This window comes from Elephas maximus, chromosome 21, assembly GCF_024166365.1.
Source record: "Elephas maximus indicus isolate mEleMax1 chromosome 21, mEleMax1 primary haplotype, whole genome shotgun sequence".
NCBI lineage: Eukaryota > Metazoa > Chordata > Mammalia > Proboscidea > Elephantidae > Elephas > Elephas maximus.
In genome coordinates, this window is record NC_064839.1 from 34190275 (window position 1) to 34211483 (window position 21209).

General features: G+C 49.1%; 1 protein-coding gene across 1 annotated transcript in view; it reads right to left on the minus strand.

The window, feature by feature from the left end:
* RANBP10 (RAN binding protein 10) overlaps positions 1 to 21209 on the minus strand; it is a 73794-nt gene that overhangs the window by 12085 nt on the left and 40500 nt on the right. Inside the window, exons 4-5 of the mRNA XM_049863968.1 lie at positions 7665 to 7832; positions 1818 to 1840 (exon numbers count right to left, since the gene is read on the minus strand). Of these exons, the coding sequence (XP_049719925.1) occupies positions 1818 to 1840; positions 7665 to 7832 (191 nt within the window). The remainder of the gene's footprint in view (positions 1 to 1817; positions 1841 to 7664; positions 7833 to 21209) is intronic.

The window sequence follows — 21209 nt, forward strand, 5'->3', positions numbered from 1 at the left end:
CAGGACTGAAGAGGGAAGGAGCTGGCTCCTTAGGCCCAGCCTCAGGCTCAATGAGGTACCGCTAAAGGCTGGAGGAGGCAGGGCAGGCCATACTCTGTCCCCCTCCCCCCAACCAGAGACACCACACCCCTAAACTTGAGAGGAGAAAGCAACAGAAAAGCAAGCAAGCCTCAACATGGGGAGTTCCCTGTCCCATACCAGAGGCTACCGTGTTCCCAAGGCCTGAGGCCCTCCTCCAGAACCCAGCCGGGGCACACAGAGCCTGGCCAGGCTCCACGACCCTGCAGGTGTGCCCATGAAGATCTGCTGTGAGCATGGGTTGGGGTTCCTCTTAGAAACAGGCAGTAGTAAAGATCCCTTTGCCTCAGAAAAGGGTCATGTGAAGGGGCAGGAAGGGAAGGGATATGACAGGGAAGGCAGGGAGGAGGAGAGCATGGCAAGCAAGGGTAGGAGATTTGGACCCCCTGATGCTGTCCTGCCTGTCAGAGGCTCACTGAGAGAAGATCTTATGGCCAGTGAGGTGAGTGGCATGCCCCTCTGTGGGTGTGGGGCCCTCTGCTCACCATCTCCCCCCTGCCATGATCAACTATTATAAAGCCAGCTTTTGCCACATCACTTCCATACTCAGTGCCTCTGTGACTCCTGTGCCTCACTAATCTCCTCCCCATTGTCACTCTGTATCGTCTTCCCAGGGCTCCCACCCTGTCTCATCTGTAAGTACTCATGTGCCTTTCCTGCATACTGGCTTCAGCCTACCAACTCTGACCCCACAAGACTTCTCCCTTCCTTTCCCTCCCATCCCCTAATTTACCTCCACTCTCTGGCAAAGTCCACCTCCTCCAGCCACCTTCCCTGTCACTGCCTACGGTGACATTCCCTACCTAGGGCATCTACAGAACCAGGGCATCCACATGCTTCCTAGCACATGGCTATATACTGCCCACATCCACATCTGGCTGTTTCATGCCTCATCTCTATAACTGGGTATCTATTCTCTTGCCTAGGACCACAGCCCCTCTGTGGGGATGGTCTCCGGGTAGGTTGGTGAATCTGACCCACAGACCAGAGGGTTTAACAGAACCTTGGGTGCTGTAGTCTGGGCTTCAGAAGGCCCCTCAGGTCACAAGGGCATTTCATGGGGGTACTAAGGATCCCAAAGCAGCCCCCAGAGGCAGCTAACCTTCCCTCCTTTCAGAACCCAGCCAGGGTACACAGAGCCAGGCCAGGCTCCGAGGATTCTGGGTAGGGACCCTACATGTGATGAGGCCTGCGATGACTCATAACAAAGAAGGACTGGGGTGCAGGTGGCAGGGGTTGGCTGGTGGTAGAGATGAACTCTGAACTGGGTCAGGAGCAAACACCCTTTTCCGAGAAAAGCCCACAAAGCTCACCTCTCTGCCTCAGGGGTACCCTGAGTGGGGACAGGCTGCATCCCCCGGGACACTGGCTCTTCTCAGGGATCTCTGATGGGTATTCTCCACACTGTGTACCCCAGTCCACTGGCTGTAAGCCACATGGAGCTGGCTCAGACCGCTGAGCCAGGGACCTACCCAACCCACACAGCCACACGCCAGCCCCCAGCTGCTTTTGGAAACACCACAAATTCCTATCACCTGCTAAGAGTCGTGGAGGAAGACCAGGCCTTGCTGCTGGGAAGAAAGGGCCAGTAGGTAGCCCTACACCCTCAAGCTGACAGCACAGTGCACACTCCCCGTTGGGAAAAGGGCCAGACTCCACACCCTGTAGTTGCAGGCACACATACCCCATCCCAATAGTCCCCAACAGCCAAAACAGGGAGAGCCACTAGCAGTACTTACCGGGAGGTCTGTGAAGGCTATACCTGTGGAGGGAAAGGAACAGTCATCAGGACAAGAGGCAGGGCAGCCACCTGGGCTCCTATCTCTGTGGCCCATGGTGGAGGCAGTGGCCAAGCCTGTCCCAGGGCCTGGCAGCTTTAGATGCTGGCCTTCCCTTTGCCGGGTGGCCCAGCTGGGAAGTGAAGTCAGGTGTTCGGGTCTTGCCACAGCTCTTCCACCTGCTCTGGGAAACCCTGCTAAACAGACTAAACCCAAATGATGTAGCCCTGAGGCCCCTTCAGGCCTGATCCTTCTATTGATCCAGCATGTATTTATGGAGACCTACCATGTGTACCAGGCCCTTTTCTATCCTTTATCTTATCTGATTCTCACACCAACTCTGGAGAACAGGCTTTTTTTATCCTCATTTTATTGATGAGGAAAGGAAGCCTCAGAGGTTAAATGATTTGTAGTCATAAACTAGCCAAAGTGGTGGGGCTGGACTCACTCCTGAAGTGATGCTCCTCCATCATCTCTAAGCTGACAGAGAAGTGGAGACAGGGAGTGTGGCAGCTGCCCGTCTCCAGCGCACTACCATTCGGGGGGCCTCAGAGGCTCCAAGATGACAAAGTCGAGTTAGCACTGGCTTGTGTTACCCTCAGATCCCTCCTGCCAAGAGAAGGGGCTGCATTTCCAGGGATCTCAGGTCTCAAATAAAGGTGAGGGTAGAGGGGAGGGAGACCCCAAATATATGGGCAGGCCAGGACAGAAGAGAAGCCTCAGAAAATACCTACCAGAACACCTATATTCTGCAATTGAGAAAGACCTCAGGGCCAAAACCGACTCTCCCAAGGACTCAGGGACCCCCACTCTTTAGAGAAAATCTTCAATATTCTAGAAGCTCCTGAGCTTTGGGCCTGAGAGTTTTTCAAACTGCTTACTTCTTGGAGGTCCCAGTCTGCTCTCCCAACCCCCACCCAGAAAAGAAACTGAAACCTAGCAAGACAGATTAATAGGGGAGGGTCTGAAAGTAGGTCTCTGTGGTGCGATGGATCACTTTTGTGTGGCCTTTCTCACCATGGTCTTGTAACTCCCACCCAAGTGATTGGGTGGGACTATGCAAATAAGATAATTGTGGCCCACCAATGGGATTGGTCAGTTTTGCCATTCTGCTAGACTTAAAAGAGAGCCAATTCCAGAGTAAAGAGAAGATCCCACCACCACCAAGAAAGAAGAGCCATAGAGAGACCGTCAGGGGAGATGGCAGGAGGCGGTGTAGTGGGCTTCCCGGCCCACGGAGTGAGAAAGCTGAGTGCCTTTGGGCAGGAGGCTTGCTGGTGGAGTAAGGTGCCTCTGGGCACTTATCAGCTGAGCTAAAAGAGCTTTGTAACACTTGCCCCAGCAGGGCTGAGAACAGGCTATCCTGATGAAAGAGCTGTATCCTGAGTATTTCTGAGCCTGAACTGTAACCTCTTGCTTCCCTAATAAGCCCCATAATCATGAGTTTTGTCTGAGTTCTGTGTGGCCACTGCAATGAATTATCCAACCCAGCACAGAAGTAGAGTGCTGTGGGACGGACAACTGGTGTCAGAATTGGTAAAGATGGTGGAGAGAGGAGGCATATCTAACCCTCGCCTCACAGGAGCCTTGGGCTGTTGATCTCCCTTTTCCCCCTTGTGAAGTTAGAGAAGGTCAGACACTGCCACCATGCCATTTTTACAGTTTCCCAGTAAATGTGGGAGCTAGGGAGCAGCTCAGGGCTCAGGGTGACTAATGTCGAGGCCCCTTCATGATCACACATCGAGCCAAGAGACTGGAGCCAGAATCATGCCAGCCAATGCGGACCATGTGCTTCCTCTGACCTGGGTGCTGGGCTCAGTGTTTTACAAGAAATCATTTCATCCTCAGAGCAATGTTGGAAGGGAGGTACTATCTCCAACCCAAGTTTATAGATGAAAAAATCAAGGCACAAAGAGATTGTTTACATTCTTTTGTGGGCTGCTTTGTTTCTCAGTGAGGGAAGATCAGAAACCCCATAGCCTGCCTGCCTGAGGCTACTTCTGAGCCCCATATGCAGAGTCAGTAGTCACTGAGCTGACAGGACCGCACCCATAGAAGACTCAATGTCCTCCCTCCAGTTCTGCATGGGAGCTGTCCTCGTGAGTTTTGGCGTAGCCAGGATGCTGCTGTGCTCCCAGGCTCAGGGAGGGGGCCCAAAGAACCCTGGAAGGTAGAGAGTCCAGGCTCCATCAGTTATCTGCATTTGACCTTCAGCAAGTTACCCAATCTCTCTGAGCCTCAGAGTCCTCATCTAAAAAAAGGGGTAACATTAATTCCTACACCCCAAAGAAGAAAGGAAAACATGAGATTCTCTGTGAACACTGCTTCATAAGCCATGAAGTCCAGGTCCAAGTTGGCAGCGGTTGTACCACAGGCTGAGGCAACTGGCAAACTTCTGGGCAGGGGATGACCTACCTGAACTTGCCCAGCTGTCTCACCACGGCACCTAGGAAGGACAAGGCCTTGAGGTGCTTCCAGGAGGATAAGGAAAGAGGCTACTCCATCCCCTGTTGCTCTGAACAAGGGCACACTGCTTCCCAAGCCCTGCAGGTCTCCGTGAGCCTCCTTAAGGCCATTGTGATTGCAGGATTTGGGTTGGTCCACAGGAGGAAGGTCCAGGCAAAGAGCCAGGATGCAAACAGGACACCCAAACTTGTTGATAAGAAGTGCTGCAGGCTAGACACACAGGTCAAGGGTCACTGAGGCTGACATGACAGTATAAAGAGCCTGTGAGGGAGCACAGATCTTCGTGACAAGAGAGCACAGAGCTGTAACTGCCGGGCACTGTGGAGAAGACGTCAGCCTCCCGTCTTCATTCACTCATCCTTCCATCAAGGAGCTGCTGAGGGCTCAAACAAGCCAGACCCTGTGGCAGGCACTAGAGAAACAGCTGGAGCCTGGCCCTCAAAGTACTTCTGACTCCAGCAAGAGAGATGGCATCCAATTAATAATTACACAGACAACTGACCGATGGGTGAGTGCTATGACAGAGGAATGATGGAGGAAAGGAAGGGGCAGTGGGACCATTGGCAGAGAACGTCCTTCTGCTTCTCTAAAGGGACTCCTTGATCCCAGGTGAAGAGGAAACAAGGTCATTAGAAGATTCACCAAGTTGTCTGTTACTCTAGCTTCATTGCCTTTTTTACAGAACCATTAAATTTCATAATCTAGAAAATGCAGGGGAATAGGCCATATTCATTTTTCAGTTAAGGTCTCAATAATATCCTTGTGGAAAAAAAAAAATGGAAAAACATGATTTCCAAGCTAATATAACTGGTAATTCTTAAATGGCTGGTGTCTATCTGCAGGCTGAAAAGCTCGAATGTCAGCCCTGTCCTCTTCCAATATTTTTATCAATGTGTTGATGAAAACACACACATACAGCATGTCAATCAAATTTTACATTATTAAAATGCTGAAAAGGATATCAAATATTTTAGATATAACAAGCAAGACCACAGAAGGTCTTGACTGGTTGGCAAAATAGGCAATATACTACTAAGTGAAGTTTAACTACAAGATGTGTGAGGTCTTATGTGGGGTCTAAAAAGGAGGGAACTGGAGAGGTAAGTTTTTTGTTTTTTTTTTTTAAGGCCTAAGGATTGTGGCTGACCTCAAGGTGGCCAGGAGCTCTCTGTGGGACCTGGAGACCTGACTAACAGCTGATGGCCCTTTGGTGGTCCTAGTGGACATCAGGGCCCAGAGGAGGGAGCTGCAAGTGCAGAGGCGCCAGGAGGGTATGCCCCAAACCCTGTGTCCCATGGCAAGTGCGATGCTCTGAGCAAGACGTAGACAAAGTGGAGGGACATAAGGAAAGCGGGTATCCAGGGAAGACGGGCAGGTAAAGCAGTAAAGGGTGGGAGCCCACAATGGTGGCCCCTGGGTCTCCGACAGCAGAGGAACCAAGAGCCGGCAAAAAAGCTAAACTCATAGAACAGATGGGGAGTAGTAGCCACCTTGAGACCTCAGCCCCACCCTTCAGCTAGCTGCTAGCTCCTCAGCAACTGAATGCCAACAACTGCGGCTAGAAGGCCATCCATTTCAGAAGAAGAATTCTCAGGATGTGCACCTGGATGGCTAAGCTTGCAGGTCTGTGCTATGCTCTCAGCTGCCCAGCTCTCCAGGCTTACCTGCCCACTCTGGGCTGAGATATCCAACTACCCTGTTGAGGGCTGCCGGCTCCTGGTCACTCAGCCTTGAGGCCCTGGTGGCCCCAGCCACCAGCAAACCTGATACCCATTAAGGTCCCCTGATGCTGCCTGGGCTCAGCTCCTAGAAAAGCCAGAGAGGGACTGTGGGGGATGGTATCCACCTTTTGACAGCCCCTCGAGCCAGGGGAAGGAGGCCTCCAAGAAGCTGGGTTCCAGGTAAAATGTCCAGCTCCCTTTCCTGACCAGGCCAGTGGCCAGCCTGGCTGGTCAGGGTCTGCTAGTCCTCTTCTCACTACACCATTCTGGAAGAACCAGGGTGTAGCCAGATTGAGGCTTAACAATCTCTACAAGCCCAGGAAGGCTGACAGACCCAGCAGTCAGGCCCTACCTTGCGGCCAGTTTAGCCAAGGGCCCTTTCTCACCCAAGAGGTCAAAAACCAGTCATCACCTAGTCGGACAAAGCATCAGAATAGCCAATCCCTCTCTTTCTTAAACTCTAATCCTCAATTTCCACGTGTGGACAGGATTGCTCCTCCAAGGACCTCTACAGACCCCTCAACATTCTCCACTGAACTCTTGGGTTCCTTATTTTGGTTAACAGCACTGCTAACCCAGCTGCTCTCCCCTTGCTCCTTTTTTTTTTTTTTAAATAATATTTTATTGTGCTTTCAGTCAGAGTTTACACAGCAAATTAGATTCTCATTTAACAATTTCTATACAAATTACTCAGTGACATTGGTTACATTTTTCACAATGTGAAATATTCTCATTCATTCCGTTTTCATTGTTCCATTTCCAGTAATCTGGTTTCCCTGCCCCTTTTCCATCTCATCTTTGCTTTAGGGTAACTGTTGACAATTTGGTCTCATATGTTTTTAGCAAAGTACTCACGGGTTATATTCTTTACTTTATGAGCCAATCTGTTATTTCACTAACAGGTGACCTCAGGGGATTGTTTCAGTTCAAGGTTTAAAGAGTATCTCAGGGCATTAGTCTTGGGGACTATCATTTCTTCTTGCTAGTGTCACTAAGCCCTGATGGGTCACTCCTGGGTCTACGTCAGGCCTGTCTCCTGATTCCTGCAACCATCACCACTGCCCTACCTCAGGCCACGTTCCTCTTCTCTGGGCCCTTGCCTAGTTTCACCAAGGAGACTTTTTACAATAACCTGTCTGCATCACAGCTCACTGATCACGGACAGACCAGAGGAGACCTGGCCCCATCTGTCTATTTATCTCTTGTACTACTGCAGCCCTCACTAGTGTTCCATAGCAACCAGCATCCTGTCAGAAGGGCTGGCCAACATCTGGGCGACAGGCATGCAAACCACCGCATTCTCAAATATGAACCCGGGCCCCTTAAACTTCTCATCCGACCCCAAACCCTACTCCAACAAGTACCACAAAGGCCAGGATCATGACCAGGACACTGCTGCACTCAGCACCAACCCTGGGCTCCATAAATGGTGCTGAACAGATGGATTAAAAAAGGGCATGTCCCTGCTACCCTCTCCTCAAAGAGTCTGGAAATGGCTGGAGTCTCCCAGGGCTCAGTGAGGTCCTGTGGTACTTCTTTGACCTCAAGACCTGCCCACGGGCCTCTCACCAACCAAAGAGACTCCACAGAGTAGACCTCCAAGGTCCCCCTATACACCCACCAAGGCTGTGGCCATTCTTGGTGTAGAAGCAGGTGCTGTTGATGAGATTGACGCAGCAGCCGATCACATCTCCTGTGGTGAATGTGGGACCATAGGGCTGGCCAGTCCCTGACGAGCAGAAGGAATGCCCATCGTCGCCATGGTAACCATAGGAATGTTTGTCCCAACCTGTGGGGAGAGAGCACAGGGACTAGAGAGAGGAGCAGGGCAGTCACACCTTCTGCCCACCAGGTCTCAACCCTTCTACTTAGCCTCAGTACAGGGCTGCCTGCAACCACCTCAGCCAGCACTCTTGGCCTCCTATACGGCCAGGCGTGGACAGGATCTCACTGTGCCTGAGGATCAGCGAGTCCCCTGGGAAGCTGAGGAATGATTCCAAGCAACTGTTAATGGGAACCAAAACCATCAGTAACCTGGAAGGGAAAGGGGATCACCAGATGGTAAGGTGACAAGTAGGTGGTCAGCGAAAGCCTCATGAAGGAGATGGGGCTTGAACTGACCTCTGAAGCGTACCGTAAAAAACCAAAAACCAAACCCAGTGCCGTTGAGTCGATTCCAACTCATACCGACCCTATAGGACAGAGTAGAACTGCCCCACAGAGCTTGCACGGAGCACCTGGCAGATTCGAACTGCCGACCCTTTGGTTAGCAGCCGTAGCACTTGACCACTACGACACCAGGGTTTCCAAAGTGTACCATGGTGGAGTTAAAAAAAATTTTTTTTGAGATTTATATTTATATTTTTATATACCAAAAAATTTTCCCTTTTTAAATGTTTATACAGTTCAGCCAGTTCTGACAAATGTTACCACCACCACAATATGTAGAACATTTGCATACAGGTCTCGCGGACATGTTTGTACTTCTCTTGGATAAATACCTAAAAGCAGTACAGCTGGCTCATATGATTAAGTATGTGTTTAACTTGATAAGAAACTGCCAAACTGTTTTCCAAAGTGGCTGTACTATTTTGCACTTCCACCAGCATAAAAGAGTTCCAGTTGTCCACATTCTCACCAGCACTTGGTATTGTATGTGTGGTGTGTCTGTGTGTGTGTGTGTGTGTGTGTGTGTTTTGCGCGGCCACGTGCATTTAATTGTAGCCATTTTAGTAGGTGTGTATGGTTTTAATATCATCGAGGTTTTAATTTGCATATTCCCAATGACCAAAGATGTTTTTCATGTCAGTGTGCTTGTTTGCCACCTGTTTATTTTCATTTTTTTTTTAATATTTTATTAAATTTTAGGCAAAAGTTTACACAGCAAATTAGGTTCCCATTTAACAATTTTTATACAAATTGTCCCCTGACATTGGTTACAAATTTTTATTATTTCCATTCTTTTTGTTCTGTTTCCATTGATCCAGCTTCCCTGACCCTCCTTGCTTTCTCATCTTTGCTTTTGGGTAAATGTTGATTGTTTGGGCTCAGACAGTTGATTGTTTAAGGGAGCACATTAGTCACGGGTGATATTGTTTATCTTATAAGCTAATCTATTATTTGGCTGAAAGGTGGCTTCTGGGAGTGGCTTCAGTTCCAAGTTCAAAGGGTATCTTAGGGCAATAGTTTCAGGGGTTCCTCTAGTCTCTATCAGTCCATTAAGTCTGGCCTTTTCAGGAATCTGAATTTTGTTCTACGTTTTTCTCCCATTCTATCCAGGACCTTCTATTGTGTCTTTGGTCAGAAGAGTTGGTAGAGTGGTAGCCAGGCACCATCTAGTTCTTCTGGTCTCAGGCTATAAGAAGCCATGGTTCACATGGGCTATTAGTCCTGTGGACTCGTTTCTACTCTGAGTCTTTGGTTTCCTTCATTCTCTTTTGCTCCAGATCAGTAGAGACCAATAGTTTTATCTTCAATGTCTGCTTGCAAGCTTTTAAGACCCCAGACACTACTCATCAAACTAGGATGTAAAACATTATCTTTAGGAACTATGTTATGACAATTGACTGAGTTGTCCCATGAGACTATGATCTTAAGCCTTTTAACTCAATAAACCAATCCTGCAAGGTATTTGGATATGTCTAAGAAGTCTCTGCAACTGTGCCCCATGTGTGCTTTATTATATAAAATCAAACCAAACCAAACCCATTGCCATCGAGTCAATTCCTACTCATAGTGATTATTTTCTTTGTCAAACTGATCTTTAACCCATTTTAAATTGGGTTGTTTATCTTATTATTGATCTCTAAAAATTCTTTACATATTTTGGGTACAAGTCCTTTGCAGGTATGTGTTTTGCAAATATTTTCTCCCAGTCTGTGGTTTTTTCTTTCATTTTCTTAACAGTGTCTTTCAGAGGTTTGCTGGGAGTTTGATTGGGATTGTGTTGAATCTATAGATCAATTTGGAAATAACAGGTAGGTTAACCATACTGATTACTCCAATCCATAAATGTAGCGTATCTCTCCATTTGGTTTTTTCAAAAATTTCTCTCAGCAAATCTCAGAAGTAAATTTATCCGTAAGTATTTTATTTTTGATGCTATTATAAAGTGACATTTTAAAATTTAAATTTGTAATTGCTTCTTGCTATTATGGAAACCCTGGTAGCATAGTGGTTAAGAGCTACGGCTGCTAACCAAAAGGTCAGTGGTTCGAATCTAGCAGGCGCTCCTTGGAAACCATATGGGGCAGTTCTACTCTGTCCTATAGGGTCGCTATGAGTCAGAATCGACTCGATGGCAATGGGTTGGGTTTCTTGCTATTATATTAAAATATAAATGATTTTGGGGATGAGGGAGTGGGGACAAGGTTTATTTTGGGGGTGATGAAAATGTTTTAAAATTAGATTATGGTGATAGTTGCACAATTCCATAAACATACTAAAAACCACTGAACTGTACACCTTAAATGGGTAAATTATATCTAATTAAAGCTGTTAAAATATGTATAATTGATTTTTATATATTGACCTCGCATCCTGCAACCTTGCTAAACTCACCAATTAGTTCTGGTAGCTTTTTTAAAGATTCTTTGAAAATATCTAATATAGATGATCATGTTGTCTGAGAATAGACAGCTTCATTTCTTCCTTTCCAAACTGTCTGCCTCTTATTGCCTTCACCCACCTCACTACACTGAAGAGGGCCTCCACTATCACACTGAACAGAATGGGGAGAGCAGAAGGGAGCCCTTTGATGTGTACCAAGGTTTTGACAGAGGGAAAGAGTGAAGAAGGTCATTCTAGGAGGGGGAAGTACAAGTGAAGGCACAAAGGTGGGATGGGAGAGTGCAGGCTACAGAGGGGCCCTCCTGCCTGGATGGAGCAGAAATGGAGCCCATGGGGCCAGAGCGGGCCCAGGATCGGCCCAGGGCTGGCACACCGATGGGCTGGCAGGCAGGGTCCACCCCCGAGGTAGCTCCTCCAAGAATGGCAACAGAAGCTGGCACAGCTTCCCGGCTCTTGCCTGCCTCCTTAGGGTCTGCGCAGCATGCCCACGTGAATATGCATCAACACATTCCTCCCTTGCATGGGGCACGAGTGGGAGAAAAGCTCTCCTCTGGGAAGAAAGGGCAGTGGGGCAGGGTATGGAGAATCTAGAGTACTCAGAAAGGAGGGCGGGACTCAAACACCCACAGTGTATACGTGTGTCTGGGGGAGGGGGAAGTAGGCTGTAAGCAAAGAGGTGGGGGTGAAAATGGAAGGGAGACAGGGCCAGGAAGTTGGCAAGGAAGAGAGAAGGCATGACTGGAGAAGGAGGTGGAGCAGACCAGACCTTAAAGCCTGAGCTGCCCTGTGTTAGGACCACCCAAGTCTTGTGCACCCTGAACTTTCATGCCTTTTCAGCCAGGAGTCCTCTGGCTAAACAAGAATCTCCCAGAGCTCACATGGCCAACAGGCTGAAGCAGAATGACTCTCATTGACAGGTGAGACTCAGAGCCCTGCTGCTCCCCACCCCCACCCCCACTGCCCATCGCCCATCTCAGGTGTACTCAGAGCTGGCTTTGGAAGGGTCAAGGCCTATACCAGAGCCAGGCTCTGCTCTCACCTCCCCAATTCCCCAGAAACAACAGGACTGTCCAACCCAGAGGGACAGGGTGCTGCTCTGGGCATTAACCCAACCTCCAAGCTCACTAGGCCCAGGAACGGGAGAGGCCTTTGTACTGCTGGTGGGTACACAAGCATGTGGCCTTAGGGAAATGGCGCTCCTGGGGCATAGCAATATCCATTCCCCCATCAAGAGCCAGGCAGAGGAGGCTGTAGTATACAAGGCTTCCCCCAGGGCAGCACCTCGGCTGAGCTGGGCAATGAAGCCCTGGGGCTCCTGACAGCAGTGGCTACAGCAACTGCTGCTTCTCTAGTATGTGGAAGCCAGAAATGAAGGGCGGCCAGCTGGACAGGAGTGAGGAGCAAAGTGACCATCACCCCTCCAGGTCTGTGTTCAGTGGCCCCAGGCATACCCACTAGCATCTCCTGATTCAGGATCCACAGCCACAGCAGTCTTTCCCCAATGCCCCAGATGGAGCACAGGGACTTCTCATACACATGGTGCAGCAGTTCACCAGGAAGCGACAGCATGTTATGAGACCACCACAATAACCCTGTGTTTGGTACAACAGGTATTGCCACCACCTCTGTTTTACCAAGAAGACTAGGGGACTTGCTCACCACACAGTTGAGAAGTACCTGAGCTGAGATTTGAAACCAAATCTTTAGATACCAAAACCCCCGTCCTTTCTCACTATTCCTATCTCAATTAGGGTGGTAACCATGCTGGCAGAGAAGCCAGCGCCAAACCGCTCCCCTGGCACCAGAAAGAAGTGGTCAGATGGACTGTCTGTAGGGAGCTGTAGACCCAAGATCTGTGTCTTGCAGTGAGTTTTTTTTGGGGGGGGTGGGGTGCAGGCCAACACCACTGGAAGGCCCAGCCCCCAGCCCTAGAGGAAGTCACAGGCACTGCTGCCTCCTGTCTGAAGGCTGCAGCTGCCAGTCCCTGCTCTGTAGGGCACACCTGTCCTCCTGCCTCACCAGGCAGCCACTGCCACCAGCAGACCAGAACAAATACCTCCACCCAGTGCCACTGGGAAAAACTTCCAAGCATGCAGTCCCACTTCCTACATACAAAGGCAGGAACACTGATTTTCGGCCACAGTTCTCTGCACGGAATCCCCCAAGATGGGGTGTACTGCTGTAGCGCCTTGTCAGGCACCCATGCTTCTGTGCCAGGGGATCGGGTGGGGCTCTCCTCAATGTTGCCTGACTAGCACAGCCTTCCCTAAAGCCAAGCCCACTGCTCACCACCTCCTTAGGCCATATATGGCCATGGGGGAACACTGTCCAGCAAAGGCACTGCCCACTCCAGGCCTCCCAAAGACTCCTTCCTGAGCGCTGCTCTTTGTTCCTCTGGGCCCTCTCAGAGCTTTTGTTGAAGCTGTGTCCACAGCTGGTGATGCCACTGGGTTCCCCTTCTGCCAGCACATTCCAATTGGAACTGGTCCAATTCCAATGCTTGTCCTTTGCAGTGTTCTGTAACATTCTTTGGTCTCCTCCTGGCATACTGTCCATACCCCTGGGCCACTGCCTGCCTCCTGCTGAGCCTCTCCATGACCCCAACACTATTCACTATTCCTAGGATTGTTCCTACCCTCCCCCCAAGATCGAGTCCTTGGGGTAGGGGCTACATCATGTCATCGCCAGTTCCCCCTGCGCCCCGTACAGCAGGAGTCTGAGAGGTGGTATAGGCATGTGCACATGCATGTACACATGTTCCTGTGCAGGAGCCCACCCAGTGACCAGCCCTAGCTGCCAGCCCACCTCTTTCTCGTAAAAGGATGATCCTGTGTGACAGATCTGTTATGCAGATTTCACTGTTCAGAAGGTACAGGACCAGCACTTGGGAGGTTTTCTTTTTTTGTTTTCGCAGATCCAAGCGGTACATACTCCAGAAAACCTAATATTAATTTGGCCGTTTGATTTATCAAAGCTGGTGAAATCACCTGGAAAAACCATTTTCTACTCAGTGAGTAACTCAAGGATATTTGGGAGATATTTTTGTCTCTGTGTCTGAGAACTCAATAACCATTACCAAAACAACAGGTGTTTAAATTTTCAATGACTTAAAGTAAACATGTAGCCATTTTGAATACTTTTCTTCAAAATTGAACTACATAATTATTTTGACAAAATTAACATTTTTAACTTTAGCTATAAATATGGATTTTAAAATTAAAAATGAAGAGCTCAATAAAAGGACATAAAACATTTATCTGGAGTGAATTCAGGCTTCACCATCACCTCAATTTGGCAGGAAAAAAGACAAGCTGTCCTGTTTTTTCAATTCCCAAATGATTTTTCAATTTGTATAGATTTGCCAAAAAGAGGACACCTGTGGTAGGCTGAATAGTGGTCCCCCAAAGATGTCCACATTCTAATCCCCAGAACCTGTGAATATGCTACCTTACACGGTAAAACACTTCACAGGTATGATTAAATTAAGGATCCTGAGGTGGAGACTTTACTCTGGATGATCTGAGTGGGCCCAATACAATCATGAGAGAAGCACGATAGTCAGAGTTAGAAAAGGTGATGTAATGACGGAAAGAGAGAGAGAGAGAGATTGGAAGATGCTGCACTGCTGGTTTTGAAGATGGAAGAAGGGGCCACAAGCCACAGAATGCAGACAGTTTCTAGAAGGTAGAAAAGACAAAGAAACAGATTCTCCTCTACAGCCTCCAGAAGGAACACAATCCTGCTGACACCTTGATTTTAGGATTCTTATCTCCAGAACTGTATAATATATTTGTGTTGTTTTAAGCCACTAAGTTTGTGGTAATTTGTTATAGGTGCAAGTGGAAACTAACACAATACCCTATAGCTGTGCAACACCACCTAAGCATCCCAATGCCAGCTCCCTGTCTTCTGCTCCTCAAAGTGCTATGAAGTTAAAAGTTTTTCCAAGAAAATTACAGAGCTGTAATGGTAGTGTATCTTCAATTGATGCCACCACTGTATGGCCAATATTTTTTCCAAACAAAATTAAGAGCCCGTGTGTGTGTTTAAGGTGTGTACATATCTGTGCAAAACGCATCATGGGGTCACAGAATGTGACACACTTCATTTGGCTACAGCAGCTGTGCAGCAGCTTGGTTTATGGCCACAGTGCCACCTTTCCAATCGCTAGGAAAGACAAGCATCATCTGCTCGCCACCAAACAGTCAACAAAGGCCTACTGCGTGGAGTTTACATAGTGGGGTGGGGAGGGTGAAAGGAATAGGGAAGACATGCAAACTATAGACAAGTAAATAAACAACAAGAAAACATCTGGTAGTTAAAAAGTGCTCTGAAGGACAAGTGGCCATCTAATATGCATCAATTGGCCTCAACCCACATGGAGCAAAAGAGAATGAAGAACACCAAAGACAAGGTAATTATGAGACCGAGAAACAGAAAGGGCCACATAAACCAGAGACTACAGCAGCCTGAGACCAGAAGAAGTAGATGGTGCCCGGCTACAATCGATGACTGCCCTGACAGGGAACACAACAGGAAACCCCTGAGGGAGCAGGAGAGCAGTGGGATGCAGACCCCAAATTCTCATAAAAAGACCAGACTTAATGGTCTGACTGAGACTAGAAGGACCCCAGTGATCATGGTCCCCAGACCTGTTAGCCCAAGACAGGAACCATTCCCAAAGCCAACTCTTCAGACAGGGATTGGACTGGACAATGGGATAGGAAATGATGCTGGTGAAGAATGAGCTTCTTGTATCAAGTAGACACATGAGACTATGTTGGCATCTCCTATCTGGAGGAGAGATGAGAGGGCAAAGGGGGTCAGAAGCTGGCTGAATGGACAAGAAAAGAGAGAGTGGAGGAAAGGAGTGTGCTGTCTCATTAGGGGGAGAGCAATTAGGAGTATACAGCAAGGTGTATATAAATTTTTGTCTGACAGACTGACTTGATTTATAAACTTTCACTTAAAGCACAATAAAATTTTTTTTTTTAAGTGCTCTGAAGGAAACAAAGCCAGAGGATGGGCTAGAAACAGGGCAGGGATGGGGACTGATGGGGATGGGTAGTCAAGGAAGCCCGTTCTGAGGGGGTGACCCCTGAGCTGAAATCTGCTTGACAAGACAAGCTTGGCATGTCTAAGAAACAGAAATGCGACCAATGGGGCCGGAACTCAGTGAGATGTAGGACCTGCTGGATGTGGGTGCTGATGGTAAGAGAGGAAACAAGGACGGCTCCGAGGTTTTTGCCCTGTGCAAATGGGTGGGTGGAGGTACCACTTACTGAGAGATAGGGAAGAGTGGCCAAAGGAACAGACGTTTTGGACACGTTAAGTTTGAGATGACTTATTAGACATTCAAATAGGCAGGTAGGTATCCAAGGCAGGTGAGATGATGGCAGGTTCAAGAACTCTGCGGCTCCACCCAAGAGGCAGCAAGGCTGTGCTGGGGACTCTCACTAAAGAAACAGTGATGTGGACAGGAAGCTAAAAATGAAGTCACCGAAGGATTTTCCTGCTGTGTTGCCCTGATGCAATGGCTTTCTGTTATTCTTTTGAGAGAATAAATCAGGCTGGTCAAGGACTAGAAAGGGCAGAAAAAACATGATAGAAAGGCACTAGAAGCCCAAAATAGACAAGAAGATGTTAAGGGACACGAAGTTGCTCTAAATGTATTCAGTTATTCCTGTCTCGATGAACCTTCTCCCCAGGCCCTGAGAAGCTGTACAGCAGAGAGGAAACTGGTACTACCATTCTTGAGGAACTGTGCAGACTCTAAGGCTGCAAGAATGAAAAGCAGAGTAGGGGGACATGGGAGTGCCCAGATTCTTCTGTCCAGCTCCCCTTCTTTGGGAGATAGCACCCAGCTTCTCTTAAGAAAGAGCTTCTCCCCTGCTCCAACCTATACCTCCAGCGGAGACTGTCAATCATAGTCACCCTCCTCCCCCAGGGCTGGACCAGAGTTCTTCCCGGGGCTGTTCTACAAGGGAGCTGGAAGGAGAGCGGGTAGCAAAGCGCTAAGCTGCTGCCATTGCTCCAACCTCAGAGAAAGTCAGTCTGAGAGACTAACACCAATAAGCAGAAAGCTGAGGCGAGACAGAGAGAGTGAGTCCCGGACAACACTGGAGTCTCTGAGCCCTGGCACCACCTGTTCTTCCAGAGGCCTGGCAAGACTTTAGAGATGAGTTTCTCTCCTTTGAAGCAGTCAAAGGTCCCTGACTAAAGGAACCACCTCCATGCATCTTTTTGTCCCCCTTGCTGAACACCTGGCCCACAGGAGGTGCTCAAGAAATGCCTGTCAAAATGAAAAGGGAGCCTGGGGCACACGAATGTCAGTAGGTCAGACCACACTGTGGCCCACTGCTGGTAAGCAATCCTGGGCTTGATTGTGAAAAGTTCTGTGGTCAGTTTTCCACCCTTGTAAATCTCACCTCCTTTCCTGCCATTGCTTTGATACGGATTTGTTATCTGTACTCACTCTACTTGTTAAATATCTCTTTGTTTTGCCATAAGGGAGAGCATACCATTACAGGCAAACTGAACATAAGCTCTCCTGTGGTTCATTCCTTCAATAAATTTTATTTGTTTAAATATTTTTTAAAAAAGCGTTCTGTTGTCAGTTTTCATTTTAAGAAAAGCAAAGTAATGGGAACTGTACCCCTATGTCATACCCCCACCCATAGAGACTAGTAGAAAAGCCACTTCCAGGCCCTGGGACAAGGCCTGCAGCCAGTCTGCAGAGCTAGCTCCGCCTTCACAAGTCATCTCACTTCTCTGACCTTCTCTGGATCTTAGTTTTCTTATCTCTGAAACTGGACAGAATTACTTAGTCCAGCCAGCTCTAGAAGAATCCATGGCTCTAAGTCCCCCTTCCCATTAAGAAAGTCCATCAGCTACAGTCGCTCCCACTCCTCTGCTCTGGTCCTAGGTAAGCCTCCTCTCCAGTCCCACCATCCCCTGCCCTGGAGCCAGAGCCAGGAGCTTCCTATTAAGGCAGTTAAGAGTCCTTACCCTTACTGGGGGCCAGAGCCAGCTTCGTCAGAGGGCAATGGGATGTGAGGGCACAGCTGCCTAGGTCAGGCCCCACAGGGAGTTATGACCAGGTGGCTCTGCATCAGAAAGATGGTTGGGGTTATACGATGGTGTCAACACTCTGACAGAGGGTGCCACCCAATGAAACCATTCTTCCCTCTCCCAAGAGAATACGCCTTGTGACTCCCAGAGAAAACTGAATGGGTCACCAGTTCAGTGCCCATACAGGAGAGCCTACCTCTGCCATGTCAGGCTCCATCAGATGTCAGTGGTGCAAGGAGAAGCCAAGCCACAGCCAGGCCAGGAGGGAGGCAGCCTCAGGTATCCTGTTCAGATGCTCTGGCACTGCCCACTTCCCTTCTCCAGCATTGCTCAAACAGGAAGTCCCAATTACAGAAGTACAGGGGCAGCTGAGAAAATAGTTCATCATCTCGGCATTCCCAGATGCCATCCCCTGGAGGTGGGACACTCCCCGTGGGGGTGCCAGGGACTTCAGCATAACTGCTTTAGGAGTCTACCCAATGCCACTCCTCTCTGCCAGGACACATCAAGGGCCTCAGTCCCAGAGGAGTTAGGAATGGGGAGCACTCCGCTTGCCAAGTGGGAAGATTTCTGACTCACCAGCACATTAGCACAGAGCCCTCCCTGGCTGGTGCTGTGCCTGTCCAAATAGGTTCCAATCCTGGCCCAAGGCCGACCAGCACAGAGTCTAGCCCTCAAAGCTAACCTAAGTTGTGGCCCCCACGCTACCAAACCCGCATTCTCTCCCCAACATATGGGTCCCAATCACCACTGGATTTTGGGATCAGTCCAGACTTTGGTGTTTGAATCCTAATTCTGTCGCTTCTTAGCCCTCTGAGTTCCCTTGGGGTTGGCGGGAGCACCAGCTCACAAGAAACACTCATGAGTGAGTTTCCCTTCCTTCTCCACCTCTAACATCTACTCGAGTGGTGAAGACCTGAGCGCTTTCCACTTTCTGCTTCCTCTGCCCTGAGGGAGCCAGCATGCAGGGAGCTAGCCACAGCCCACCTCTCCTCACTAACAGCCCAGCAAAGGCAGCCCCAGACCTGCTTCCTAGTGAGGCCACTTGACCTTGGAGCAGTCGACAGAGCTCAACAACCACACCCAGTAGCTCTCAGAAGTTTGCTCTTGAGGCTGGCTGTGGAAAAAGGTGCTGGGCTGGCTTGCTTTGGCTGTTCCCTGATTCCAGGGCTGCAGTGGAGAACACATGTGCCACAGGGGACATCAGGGTGGGACTGCTCCATGAGGTGGTCGCTCACTCAGAGCCAGCTGTCCCCAGGGAGCCATGTGACAGATGCTTTCCCTATAACCTCAAATATCTTTAAAAATTCAACAGGATCTGGTTTCTGGAATGACTTGACAATGGATAATGAGAGACAGTAAAAGAGATTTTTTCATTCAGTAAACGCTGTAGGGTAGCATCAGAGAACTCCTCCCCCTCTACCCATCATAGCACTCACATAGCCATAACCCCAAGCTCTTGGAACTGTGGGACCAAGGAATATGATCAACACAATTCTTAGGTGATGACTTGGGCATCCCCAATGCAAGAGGGGCAGGCAGTGCTCTGGGCTCAAGGCCTTCTCTTCACAGTAGCTCCACTTGGAAGGAAAACAAGGTAAGAAGGCAGGAGAAAAAAGCTGTTTCTGCAGCTAGGTAAGGTATGCCCTCTCAGGGGCACCTAGGCCCTACACTTGGTCAGAGCCCAATACAGCTAGTGCTGGCATATAAGGTGCCTTCCATAGGTCATACCACTCCCCCATCCTGAAAGAAATGGATTCCTGATGGCCAAGAGAGGCCCGTGGTCAGCCAGGATGGATCCAGCTGGGTCTGGCTAGGACTTGGCTCAAATGGCAGCTGAAAGGGCTACCTGCCTACATATCAGGCTCCCATAGGACAAGCTGAGTCTGTCATCCACGATGGACTAGGCTAAGGAAAGACCTGGCATTGCTCCATAAAACTGAGGTACAACCTCAGCTCCCAGATCTTGGCATCTCTCCTCTGGGGTTAGGTTTGGCTTTTCCTTGTTTCCCACCGAGCTCCTTCTGAACCTCCGGGTAGTCAGTGGGTAATGGGATGACCCCTGGAAGGTAGGAGCCTGTGACTGCATACGTCACATGTGCAAAACTCTTCCCAAGAGGAGACTCATGCGTGATACAAAATATTCCTGCGTTTCTAGGACCCCTAGACGCAGACTCCCTCTGTCCGGCACTGGGGAAGCAAGAGAACGAATGCTAAATGGTCCCCACTCTGTTCACCCTGATGTGGCTCCAGCTTCCAGTCATACTTGAGGACACTTGAGAATCTCTATTTTCAGAGATTGACAAACACGAGCTTCAGAATTGGCCCTTCTGCTGTTGACGAAACCTCTTATCTCAAAGGACTTAGCTTGGCCTGAAAAATACAGTTCTAAATCCAGAGTTTTTACCTCTGTGCTATAGACAGGTAAGAGCTGGTATTTGGGATGAGAAAATAGGATACTCTAGACAAGGACTTTCCAAGCCCAGAAATAATAATTTCCAGTCCTGACTGAGTTGCCTCACTTCAGAAGGCTGCTCAGCAGCCTGGTATGTTGTGGTAACACAGGTCTCCCTGTGGGTGAGGGAAGAAGCCCTCAGAAAAGGAGCATAGGCTTGGCCGGCCATAGAGTTGTGGGGACTGCTTGCCCAGAGAGGTGCAGCAAGGAAACAGAGACCTCAGAAGGTGAAACAAGCTCCCCAACCAGGACCATGGTGGGACCCTAGGGTGCCTACACCATTAACCACCACTGAACCACCAGAGGCTTTCACCAGCTACTGCCCTTTGGGCCCAACTGCCAAACCACCTCTGCTTTGGACAGCCTGTGGAACCTGTTCAGAGAGCTGCAAGGCCTCTGTCGGTCTACCTACCCGCTCCCATCCAGGTCTTTCCCAAGGACAGCTCAGACACAGAACGTACTGAATGAGGAAGACAGTGCAAGGGAGGCAGCACCAGGCACACAATCCAAACTATCTTCCAACAGCCAAGCACCTGGGCAGCCACTCCAGTGACCTCAGAGAATTTCCCTGCTGATTCCTTTCCAAGGAGGGTTCCCTCAAGGTATCTTATGGGCTTGAACTACAGGGAGACCACCAACTGGCTTCTTCCCTTTACCCAGGCCCAGTAGGGCACTCCCTTGGGAGGTCTGTACAGTACCTACAATCATGCCCAAGGAGCTGAGTGAGGCCTGTGTCCAGGAAAAGTTGTTTCCCTAGCTGGGGAGAACAATGGCTTCCCTCACAGAGGGACTGAGCAGCCCCATGGTTGAGTCTGGTGAACCACCATAGATCCTGGGGTGAAAGATGTTCCAGATGGTTAACAGGAGATACTGTGGGGGCTTATCCTATATGGAGTGGGACAGAAGCAATCCTTATTTGGCAGGTATAGCCAGACAGCATTTCCCAACTACTGGAAACACAACTACATGCCAGTGGTCTCTAAGACATCCAATTTGCAAAGGCATCTGCTACTGCTATTTACTCCAAGCAGACACCTTTCATTGCATGTGCTATACCCTTGGGAAGATCAG